This window comes from Euphorbia lathyris, chromosome 9, assembly GCF_963576675.1.
Source record: "Euphorbia lathyris chromosome 9, ddEupLath1.1, whole genome shotgun sequence".
Taxonomy (NCBI): domain Eukaryota; kingdom Viridiplantae; phylum Streptophyta; class Magnoliopsida; order Malpighiales; family Euphorbiaceae; genus Euphorbia; species Euphorbia lathyris.
The window spans coordinates 58,536,963-58,549,164 of NC_088918.1; the positions used below are offsets into that span (position 1 = coordinate 58,536,963).

At 37.4% G+C, this 12,202-nt stretch overlaps 2 protein-coding genes across 2 annotated transcripts; both read left to right on the forward strand.

Moving 5' to 3' along the window:
• Positions 1-2,525: 2,525 nt before the first annotated feature.
• On the forward strand, positions 2,526-7,350 carry LOC136206787 (UNC93-like protein 3). Its single transcript, XM_065997961.1, has 10 exons — positions 2,526-3,088; positions 3,227-3,390; positions 3,578-3,641; positions 3,728-3,841; positions 4,070-4,114; positions 5,640-5,890; positions 6,013-6,103; positions 6,501-6,613; positions 6,688-6,811; positions 6,887-7,350. Exons 1-10 carry the CDS (start codon positions 2,930-2,932, stop codon positions 7,067-7,069), a joined length of 1,308 nt encoding a protein of 435 aa, XP_065854033.1. The 5' UTR covers positions 2,526-2,929; the 3' UTR covers positions 7,070-7,350.
• Positions 7,351-8,620: 1,270 nt separating this feature from the next.
• On the forward strand, positions 8,621-10,604 carry LOC136206436 (uncharacterized). The gene has a single exon (XM_065997491.1). The coding sequence runs from the start codon at positions 8,747-8,749 to the stop codon at positions 9,110-9,112; it is 366 nt and encodes a 121-aa protein (XP_065853563.1). The 5' UTR covers positions 8,621-8,746; the 3' UTR covers positions 9,113-10,604.
• Positions 10,605-12,202: the final 1,598 nt, after the last annotated feature.

A 12,202-nucleotide genomic window follows, 5' to 3' on the forward strand; every position in this document is an offset into this window, starting at 1 on the left:
CCATTAATCCTGGATAAACAGTCATAGCAGCAAAAATAAAATCCAAAAAACTATCAGCCGCTTCCGCCAAATGTTGCAAAAGCAACAATAACCCGCATCCTACCAAACACTAACAGCAAAAGGACATAAAATGAGTAGGTGCCAAGCATCTTCAAGATCATTACCACATACAACACACCTATCATCCGAGATCAATAATCCTTTCCTGCACAAATTAAAACGCAATGGCAAACAATTTCTACCAAGACGCCAAACAAAAAATCTAACTTTGTAAGGAATATTTGCCATCCAAATTTTATCCCAATCACCCATAACAATCAGATGATTATTCGGAGCCACCACCTCCGTTGCCAATGCGTAAGCACTCTTTACCGTATACAAACCCGACTTGCTTTCATTCCAAATTGGACTATCCGACGCAATTCCAACTCGAGGAGGGAGTTTCAGAATTTCCTTAACGTCTCTCTCCAAAAATAGCCCCCTTAACAACTCAACATCCTAGTCAGAAGTTCCATAAATAAACAAATCACCAACCTTCAAATCTTCAAGAGCATTAATGATTGGCGTTTCCAACTTCAACTTTCCTTTGTCACGGAGCCAAGGATCATTCCAAATATTAATGGATTTTCCATCTCCAATCTTCCACCTAAAACCTTCATTTAGCAACAATTGAGAGCACCAAAGACTCCTCCATACAAAACTCGGGGAATTACCCAAACGAGCTTGAAGAAAATCCCCACCAGGGAAATATTTTGCTTTAAAAATTCTACTTACAAGAGAATTTGGGTTTGACAACATATGCCATCCATGCTTCCCCAACATTGCCAAATTGAAAGCCGTGAAATCACGAAAACCGAGTACTCCATTATTGTTTGGAATACATAACTTCTTCCAACTCAACCAATTTAGACTACGTTCATCCTCCTTCTTCGAACCCCACAAAAAAGAGTTGAGCATCCTTTGTAACTCATCAGCAGTAGAAATAGGAAAAAGGAAAACATTCATATAATAAACCGGAATAGCTTGAGCAGCCGCCTTAATGAGCACAACCTTCCCCGCCTTTGACATTGTTTTACCCCTCCAAAGTTGTAATTTGTTCCACAGTTTATCCCGAAGATGAGCAAAATAACCCTTTTTTTCTACCCATATAGAAGGAAGTCCCAAATACCGCCTCGTATCAATAGGCTTGTCCACCCCAAGTAAAGCCGAAACAGTTATATGAAGTTCAGAGGCAACATTGTTACTACACATAAAGCCCAATTTTGAGCCTGTTTGCCAACACTTTAGAGAAAATCTTATAGAGGACATTGCAAAGAGCAATTGGCCTAAGATCTTCCATAGTTTGAGGATCCACACACTTAGGAGGAATAAGGCAAATTATCGAATCATTTAAACCCATAGAAAAATTACCCTGATTAAACCATTGGACCCCTGCTTTGAAAATGTCATCACCTATAATGGGCCAAAATTGTTGATAAAAGCTTGGGTTAAAACCATCCGGACCGGGTGCATTTGAAAAAGAGGTTCTTTGAACTCGTCATTGGATAGGCAAGTAAGGAGTCTCACATTATCATCATCAGTTACCTTTTTAGAGATTAGAGGAACCATTTTTTGAATATTACCATTGCTATTTGAGAATAAGGATGTAAAGTAGTCAAAAGCAATCCGAGACATCTCATCATTGTCCATTACCCACTCCCCATTCGCATTTAGCAATCTCTTCACCCTATTTCTCTTACGCCTACCACTTGCTAAAGCATGAAAAAACTTTGTGTTACTGTCACCTTCCTGAAGCCAATGAGCCTTGGCTCTTTGTTTCTAATGAATCTCCTCCTTCCGCAAAATATTAATCAATCTGTCCTTTTCCATCTCGTAATCGACTGCTGCCGAAGCCGCCGACGAGTCTCTAACATGCTCAAGATTCTGATTACACAAACTTACTTCATTTCTAAAATCAGCTGATACATTTTTGCTCCACTTAGAAAGTAGATCAGCCAAACAGTTAATTCGATCAGTTAAAGGAAGCAACAGATATTTGTTTCACATACATTTCACCTCCTTCCAGAATCCACTTTCTTTAAACCACTTATTCTCAAACATAAACCTTCTTGCCGAATAAGATAAAGCTTGCCTGTCCGTCTGAAGAATTATAGGCGAATGATCTGAAGTAGGCGCTACAGTATTATAACAAAAATCTTGAGGGAATTGACAATTCCAACTATCAGAACCGAACGTCCTGTCCAATCGTTCCTGAACCTCCGTGGCTTTCCCTCTATGTCTTATCCAAAGTAAAAAGCAGTCCATATAATTAAGAATCACATTATCTTCCTCTATGTTAGATGATGACCTTTGAACTAAATGAAAGGTCTAATTAAGCAACCAATGTTTTGAATATGAGAGAGATGTTTGTCTCTTTTGGACATTTCCTCCGCTCGTTTTTGTTCGTAATTGTCATTTTCTTAAAGAAACAAAAATAAAAATAAAAATAAAAATAAATGATTGGAATCTTTAAAAACAGAACTGCATTATCTCTGTCGTTTTCCACCGTCCGATTCCTCGCCAGATTCATTCTTGGGTATAACCCAAGCACTCCTTTCATCCATCGTTTGATTCCTGCCAAAAACCGCTGTATAATAATATTATCTGTGGGGTCTTTTCCCTTTTCTTACATTTTCTCAGCAACCAAACACTCGCAGTAATTTTTGCTTCTGTTGATTGTATATTCCCCCCAGAAAGAAACTCTTTCATGTTGTCTTCTAGCTTTCGAGATTCCAGCCGGCGCTCCTTCATCTCTATTTTGACCCTATTCTCTTGGAATCTTGTCACTCTCTTGGTATATAGAGTGGTCGAATGGTTTGTAAATGAACCTATGAGCTAGACCGACTCTGTAAATTCAAATTGATTGAATTGAGAATTCGAGAAAGCCAGAATGATCTCTGTCGACGAAGAGGCCCCCTTGGTTGTTGATAATTTGTTGTCTCATAAAACGAAGAATTATACCAAAGATATTCATATACTCAGTGCTTCTTTTTTGCTCGTTTTCACTGCCTATGGAGCAGCTCAAAATCTGGAGACTACTGTCAATACTGTGAGTCGCTTTGTTATTTCAGTGTATTGAATTGCAAGGTCGATTTATTGGAATTCGTTTTTCTTATTTTACTTCGAGATTGAAATTGAATTTGTTTCGATTGGTTTTTTCACTTGTGAATTTGGTTTGTGTTTCCAGGAGCAGGATTTGGGTACAATTTCACTAGGGATATTGTACCTTTCTTTCACATTTTTCTCTTTAATTGCATCATTGGTGGTTAGGTTTTTGGGACCAAAGAATGCTTTGGTTCTTGGAACTACTGGTTATTGGTTGTTCATTGCTGCAAATTTGTATCCCTCCTGGTAATCATCCAATTCATAACTATAACCAGGTGTTCTTCTATTTGCATTTGCCTTTTAAAACTGTTCAACATTATATGGCTTAAGTTGAACACGCTGAAATTCATGCACTATAAGGCAAATTTGCTTAATGGAAGTGACTAATTTAGTTTATTGTTGAATTATTTTAACGTAATCTCTTCTTGTCTAGGTATACAATGGTGCCAGCTTCTCTGTACCTTGGGTTTGCTGCTTCGATAATATGGGTTGGACAGGTGCAAATTCGGCTTGTGGTTTACACAATTCTTCTTCTATTTAATACAATAGTTTGTGCACCTAAAACATTATTATGATCCATCAGGGTACATATCTCACTTCGACTGCACGCAGTCATGCAAAAGATCACCATTTACATGAAGGAACTGTTATTGGTCACTTTAATGGAGAATTTTGGGGAACGTTTGCCAGTCATCAGGTGCTTTATTCTTTTGTGTGCCCAAACCGTGTTGCTTTTCTGTTGAGTGAGAAGAAATTTGTCGTAGTGATAGTAATTATTTCATAAGAATAGAACAATGCTCACGAACTTTACATGTAAAACATATGCATTACACGCAAATTCTCACATATGATCTATCGTAGGTTTTTTACTTAAGGAAATGTTGTTCTTGAGATCTTATGTTGTTGCTTTTGTGGGATTATTCAGTTTGTGGGGAATCTCATCTCGCTTGCTATTCTGAGAGATGGAAAGGTATGCACTGCTCCATGATCTATTGCCAATTGTTAATTTGAGTATTCTATTCTCCTGAATTTATCATCGACATATTTACTTGGTGAAATGTAACTTCCATCTTACACCCACATATGGATTTGGTTGTTGATTTTTGCATCTCGCTATTTCTCTCTCTCCCAATAAGCTACAAAAGCCTATCCAAACTGTCATGGAACCAATTAAACTAAAAACTCAAACTGATGGTTAAGGTCTAAGAATAGTTTTATTATAATCTCTGACACACTCCCTCACCCAAATGCCCTTTGGGCTTGAAGCGTGCACAACACAGGCCCATCCCACCATGTGTTTAAATTCATTAATAAATGAGGTTGCCAGGATTCGAATCCTCATCCGTTTTGGTCCAAGAGGGTCTGATACCATGTTACAGAACCATTGAACTAAAAGCTTAAGCTAATAGTTAAGGTCCAAGAATAGTTTTGTTATAATATCTGCCACAAACCAAATAAACCTGATTCCAAGACTCTAATAGAACTAGCCAGACACAGAATCAATAAAGTAATCTCTTGGTTTTGACATAATTAAAAGAAGGAATAAGATACAAAAATACCTCTATCTAGGGCTGTAAATGAACAGAGCCACTCATGAGCAGCTCGGTGATCGGCTCGATAAAAGCTCGGCTTGACTCGGCTCGATTTGTAAATGAACTGCTCGTGAACACGATTTGCTGGCTCGGTTCGTAAACGAGCCAAGCTTGAGCAGGCCAAAGCTCGGCTCGAAAGCTCGCGAGCAGGCTCGAAACATTTATGAACAAATTTTAGTTTTGTAGAAAACTATATAGTTTTGTGTTAGTTCACAAGTATCTAAACTTAATATTATTTCATTTGCTATTAGATGAGTTCGTTCACAAACATAATAAATGAGTAATAGACGAACTATTTGTAAGCATCTTGTTTATTTATTCACGAACTTTGCTTGTGAACTTGTTTATGTACACAATCAAAGAGTTATTTGCGAACAAACTTCGAAAATATAATTAACAATTTACTCACAAACAATTCATGGTTAGATAATTTTCTTAATGAACCAAGTCCAAAAGAGGATTTTGGGCTCGAAACAAGCTCGAAGCTCGGCTCAAGCTCGTTGAGCAAGACAAAGCTCGGCTCGGGCTCGGCTCGTTAATTTTATAGCAAGCTCGGCTCGGACTCGAGCTCGTTAATTTTATAGCGAGCTGAGCTTGAACAAGCCAAAGCTCGGCTCGGCTCGGCTCGATTACTGCCCTATCTCTATCGTTGCTCACCATGAGCCATTTCACCCCTAACACCATAAATGATACAATTGGAGGCCTAAGATATCCACACAAAAGGTAGATGTATTTTTGCACCTTATCCGTTACAAGAAAAAAGAAAAATGACAAGACTTGGAGAAACTTTTGTTAGCTGGTATGAGTCAGAAAATAAGTCCCTTTACATTCTATTTACTGCCAGTGTGATGTGATATGGTTGCCTAAATTTCTAGTGCATATTTTTCTTTTACATTGCCACAGGAAGGACAGACCAGTGGCACAACGTTGTTGTTCATTGTGTTTCTTGGCATTGTGACCTTAGGTATTATGCTAATGTGCTTCTTGAGTAAAAGAGACACCAAAGGAGAGGGAGAACAGGAAAGTTCTTCTGTCAGTTTATGTTCTTCCCTAAAATTATTGTCGAAGTTGGTTATCAGTCCTCTGCTTGACATTCGGATGTTATTGATTATCCCTCTGATTGCATATTCAGGATTACAACAAGCATTTGTATGGTAATTATGCATTTTAATATGTTCACAGCTTCATGAAATCTGACTTCTTTGACAGCAGAGTTCTTTTAATTTCCCCTACATTGTGTTTTTCTGCTTGAAACTGAAAATTCCTTCCGTTTCAGGGCTGCATTCACCAAGAATATTGTAACTCCAGCACTTGGTGTGTCTGGTGTCGGTGGAGCAATGGCAGTGTATGGTGCTTTTGATGCCATAGTAAGTATCAAAATACCGGAAAACATTGTTTTGTAAAATCAATATGCATTAGTTAATATGCATTGTTCCATCCATCTTTTTTATTCCATCGCATGATAATTACAAAATGGTTTGAGACACTTGTTACCTAATTATCCTGCAGCTTTTATGGTTACAAAGCCTGTATCCTAAACACAGAAAGATATCTTTTTGAGTATGGACCGACTTTAGGGACTGAAAATAAAGTTTTTGCTAGTAGTAATTACGTGTGCAGAATCTAAATATAGCATATGTTCCAATGTTCTATGCTTGAAGAAGTGCAGAGTCCTCTGTATATTTTGAGTTCCATTTTCAACGTGCTATGATTGATTGATGATAATGTTTAGTCTGAACTCTGAACTTATTATGGTTGTATCAGTGTTCGCTCACTGCTGGTCGATTGACATCTGGTCTTCGGTCAATTACTTGGATAGTATCTGGGGGAGCTCTTCTTCATGCAATTGTGTTTCTCTGGATTCTACTAAATTCCAGGTTCCAGCTCAAATTTCTTGAACCTGAGTTTCGCCTCAATGTTTTGAAGCGTTATCTAACCTTCCATCTTGCAGTGTAACCAGTGGAATACTCGGCGTGATATGCCCACTTCTAATGGCATCCATGTTGGGTATTGGTGATGGAGTATGCAACACACAGCTGAATGCTTTGCTTGGGATGCTCTTCAAAAATGATATGGTAGCAACCCAATCCTTTTGACTTCCTGTTGGTATCATCTAGTAAATGTTAATTTGGGGTTGGCTTTTTCAACAGGAAGCAGCATTCGCACAACTGAAGGTCTGGCAAAGCGCTTCAATTGCAGTCGTGTTCTTTGTGAATGCTTACATCTCGCTGCATGCAATGGTGTTGATTATGATTGCAGCTCTCTGTGTTTCAGTAGCTGCATTTTTGTTCTTGTCCCTGCAGGTAGAGAAAGCCTTCACCTCTCCAAGTTGAATACAACCAGGCATATGTGTTGGGCATATCTTGTTATATTTATTCTTCATACGTGATACAATTTGCCACTATCGCCTCTGTACTTCAATTTTACCACATCTTTTTCGTAAAACTTGGCCTAAAAGATTTGGCAGATTGTTCCATTCAATTGCCACAAGAATTGCAATGTCCAAGTGCATCATGTAATGTAAATTCCAATCTATCGCTTAGTTTTTTGACGATAGAAAAGCATACTGATGATTCTGGTTTTGGGGGATTGAGTTTTTGGTTTTTCATTTCAACAGATAAAGTTCCTGAATTTTTATTTTTGGCCGGGTTAAGTTTCGAGGACCAGAAAAGTTTGCTTTGAATCTAAAGCTTAGTTAACGTTATTCCTTCTATATTCGAAATTTATATTTTTAATAGTTCAAAATATTTGTATAATATATCTATAATGCGGTTATAGAAAAACTATAAAAATCTTATTTTAAATTATAAAAAATTTAATTTCGAATATTGTTAAAATGAGTAACACTCTTTTAACCAAATCGAATAAATTATCTGATAACTAGTTTGGTAAATATGGTTAATAAAAGATTATAAAGCAAAATGATTAGGAGTGTGTCATGATGTTTTCTTTATACAAAATATGGTAAATTTAAAATAGTGTTAGTTTTAAAAAGATTATTAAATTTCATTTTATTGTAATAAAATTATTCTTACAATTTCGGATGTATTTTTTATTGGAAAAGTAATTGAATAGCGAAAATGAAAATAATGGATTCTATATGATATCATAAGGGTCCTGTTTGGGAATTAGCTGTTAGCTGATTACATTAGCTGATTTGACTAGCTGTTTGTGTAGACCTATTTGATAAAAATTAACTGATTGATAATAGCGGTTTGTACAAAAAGACGAATTAGGGCATTAATTTTGGCGCAGGAGAAGAGGGAGTCTATTTATTAGGGTTAAAGAAGTCCATTAATTTTAATATTCCAAAACGTTAATTAAAAAAACTCATTTTAAGAGCTTTTTTTTTTAAATTAGCGTTTTCATCCCAAAACTCTCTCTCAAACCTCTCTCCACCAAACACTCCAATCAGCGGTTTCAGTGGTCAAACCTCTAAAATTGGTCAAAACCGCTCTTTTTATCCCAAAACGCTCTTTACCAAACAGGGCCAAGATAAAAAAACCTTTTTAATTGGCTTAATACATTAAGAGCGAATAGTTTTAGGTGTTTAGTTAGTGACTTCTGTTTGCGTATTACATTTGAAAAGCTTTTTATGAAAACAGAAATCATGTTTTTGTTTGTAAAAACAGTTTTTTTCTAAAAATAAATAATATACTATAACAGCAAACCGCAAACAGCAAAACGAGTTCAAAAAATTATTGATCTTATTAAAAAAAAAAATTGTTTTTTTTTTATGATTCCAATCTTCGTTAATGCAATTTATCCTACAAAAATAAGTTAGTGTAAGATAAGTTTGACACGTGTACAAAAAATGGAGAGTCAAACCGAACTCGTCATTTGTGTCTTTGCATCTTCTTCATATTCTTGTTTCTTGATGAAACTAAACTAAAACACCAAATATTCCCCAACTAAATAAAGTGGTTGAGATTAGGTCTCCTTACTCTCTTCTTTCCATTTATATAAAAATACATCTTCTTCAACTCTCCTTTCTCAAATCACAATCATTCATGTCTCTCTCAACTTTCTTTACTTCCCAAATCGATCGCTTCACAACGCGGTGGCCGCTCCTCCTCTATGCCACCGCATGGACTTCACTTCTGACAGTGATTGTAGCCGTAGCTTCCTTCTCACCGGAGATGGCTTTCGTATCGGCGATATCTCCGTCTTCTTCGTTTTCACGAGGCTGCCAAAAACAGGGAACCTTTAGAGTTCCGTTAGAGTTACCAGGAGAGATTGTATGCTTGCCGACTCATCTGTTTGTAAGATCCAAAATTGATCTGATAGTGCCTCCTATCTTTGCCGCTGTTGTGGTGGCCGGCTCTGCTTGGGTCGTCCGCTCCATGGGCTTGTTGGAGGACCATGACCCCCGTTGACTTCTGCTCTTTGGGCCTTCTCTTGCCCTTTTTGGGCTCTACTAGTCCCCTTTTCTGATTTCCTTAAAGGTTTTTTTTTTTCTTTTTTAGATTGGGAGGAAAAAAAGTCAAATGATTATTTAATACATGAATTGTTGAACTCGATGTTACTAGATAATGAAAAAAAAGAAAGAAAACATGAGGCTGGAAGCTGGCATTTTTGTTGTGGGTTGACTAGTGTGATTGAACCATTAGATTAGATTAGGTTAACAGGAAACAAAACTAAACTTTGGTTAACCGGTTTTAAATTTTAAAAATAATGATTTTGGTTTTAATTTTTTATTTTTAAAGTCCAATTGAATAATATAATCGCTACTTGCAATATATTCATTTTTATAGGTAAGAGTGGATGAAATATGCAAGTGCAAGAATTATTTTATATAGGACCGGTACTGGATCTAGTGTCTAAGACTGCGTAGGCCTAGGATTTATATAGAGAGAGAGTACCGGCCTTGCGCTGGCTCAAATTTTTTTAATATGTCTGTTGTATATGTGTGCACGGGGGCGGAGACATGAGCCGGAGACCGGGTCCTTCCAGACGCCGGAACTATTATTAATTCTCCACAATCTCAATTTATTTTTAGAGAGTATTTATTTATTTAAATTTTATTTTTTAATTTTTTTTGGTAGGAAAAGGAAAAACAAAAAGGAAAAACAAAAAAACTAAAAAACCTTGCCTGGAATTAGGCTAGGGAAGCTAATCCCCACCACATCTTCCCTAAGAAGAGAATGAAGATAATCAGGAGGATAAGAAAGGGTAGTGACACCTATCATGCTTTCATGCCCAGCAGTCGCTAAACGATCCGCAACCCGGTTCTGCTCTCTGAATATATGGCTGAAATTAATGAAATCAAAGGAAGAGCAAAACCTTCTAATTCCTTTGATAAGGTTATGGCTATTTAAACAAATAGCATTTTTTCTGGAAATCATTTCGATAGCCTCAAGGTTGTCTGATTCAACAATCAAATTTTTCAAACTCAGACTTAAGGCGAGTTTAAGACCAGAAAAGATCCCCTAAAGTTCAGCCAAAAAGGCTGAACCTAAACCAAGATTCTGAGTAAATCCAGACACCCAGGCACCCCCATCATCCCTCAGAACACCTCCTGTAGCAATTGATGCGGACATCCCAACTGGGATCACTGATCATGCGCGTCTTGGCGGATCCTCAGACATCACATCCACGGAGGGTGTACCTAGGGGGGCGGATCCCAAGGACATACGAGCGGGGCGGATCTAGGAGTACACAAGAAGGCGTATCAAGATCTGACCAGGGGAGGATCCTCAAGCTACTCCTGGGCGAATCTCCAGGTTTACTTCCTCCCGAAGGAATTCACCAACAACCCTGACACTCCGTACCTGTACCTTTGTACTGATTGTCGGGGCGTATCACCTATTTTACCCTTTTGTTGATAACCTTATTGTAACCCTAGTAGGGGTAGTCCTTGTCTTTTGTTATCATTAGGGGGATGTATTTAAACCCCCATTTCGTAAGGATGAAACAACTTTTAATCAATCAAAATCATTCTCTTTGAGAACCTAAGTTTATACCTTGTTTATTGGGTTTCACTCCTTCTAGTTTAGCTAGAGAAGAACCTCTTTGTTGGTTTACGATTAAAACCTTCTTTTATCGCTTTCAATCTGTATCAGCAATCTTACCATCCTTCAGACAAGAACCATCTGTATTTAATTTCACCACTCCTTCCCTAGGCCTGCACCAACCAAGGAGGTGAACTGCCTTCTTCTGGGTAGACCTTGCAAGAGAATCACCTTTGAAGCTATCAGTAATATTGACCATTTTTTCTGCGAAGAACTCAATTAAGTTAGGAATAGAAACAATTTTCTTCCCAAAGATTTCTTCATTCCTCCACTTCCAAATCTGGTGACAAACAACAGCAAAGAAAATATCACCATGCTCAAGGTTACCCAACAACTTCCCACTAACTCCATCTATAAACCAGTCATGATCAGAGCGAGCTAAGAAAGTGGGGAGCAGGTTGTGAGGGAGAACTTTTCTCCACACCTCTTTACTCCTAGCACAGTTCCTAAGAGCATGGCAAATAGTTTCCATATGCCCTCTGCATCTGCTGCAAGCACCTGAGTCCACCAGATGCCGTCTATTTCTATCCGAGTTAGTGAGCAGCCTGTCCTTAACACTAAGCCACAGAAAGCTCTTAATACGGTAAGGAATTTTTAAAGCCCAAATGATTTTCCAAACTTCAGAGTGAGGACCCGAACCATTCAGGTTGAAAGCCTCAAATGCAGACTTGCAGGAATACGCCCCATTGTTTGACAAAGCCCAACAATGACTATCCCTATCTTCCTCCCTGTTACTTATCTTTACCCCTCTAATCCTTAGGAGAGTATCCAGGCTCAAAAAGGATTCAAATTTCGACCAAATCCAATCCCCCTCAGAATCCACCACATCACCGTTCTTCCAATTACGAATATTACTAGACGGCGGGGAGTTGCCACATTCTCCACAACAGCTTCATTAATAAAACTTTGTTATTATCTTTGGCTTGTCTAATCCCAAGGCCTCCCATGATCTTGGGCTGGCAAACCTCCTTCCAAGGAACAAGGTGCATCTTCTTCCCCCCCGCCGAGTCCCCCCAAAGGAACCGTCGATTGATCTTATCAAGATCATTAAGAACAGGCTCCGGCAATCTACAAGCTTGAATAATATGATTAGGAGCCGCACTATTGACAGATTAAATCAAAGTAAGACGGCCCGCAAATAATTATAAAACTGTGTTACTATTATTAATTAATTAATTTATTTTCATAATACTTTTGAACTCATTTTTATTATGTTTTTTTCATTAAAAAAAATTAATTTTTTTTATTTTTGAGCCTCAAACAACTTAATTTCTAAATTAAATTTTAAAATTTTAAAACTAAAAATAAAAAAATGTTATAATTTTTTTAGAAACTAGCATTGAACTAATAAAAAAAATTAAATATATCCCATTACGTGTTAGACTTGTCCAAAATTCAAAATTTTAATATTATAGACCTATTAGGTGTTGGTCCCTTATAACGTAACAAGTTAGT

Excerpts from the sequence above, each read along its gene's own strand:
- LOC136206787 (XM_065997961.1), top strand. The coding sequence starts at position 2,930 with ATGATCTCTGTCGACGAAGAGGCCCCCTTGGTTGTTGATAATTTGTTG. Across the intron at positions 6,104-6,500 it reads ATGGTGCTTTTGATGCCATA|TGTTCGCTCACTGCTGGTCG; the intron begins GTAAGTATCAAA and ends TGGTTGTATCAG. Across the intron at positions 6,812-6,886 it reads TGCTCTTCAAAAATGATATG|GAAGCAGCATTCGCACAACT; the intron begins GTAGCAACCCAA and ends CTTTTTCAACAG.
- LOC136206436 (XM_065997491.1), top strand. The coding sequence starts at position 8,747 with ATGTCTCTCTCAACTTTCTTTACTTCCCAAATCGATCGCTTCACAACG.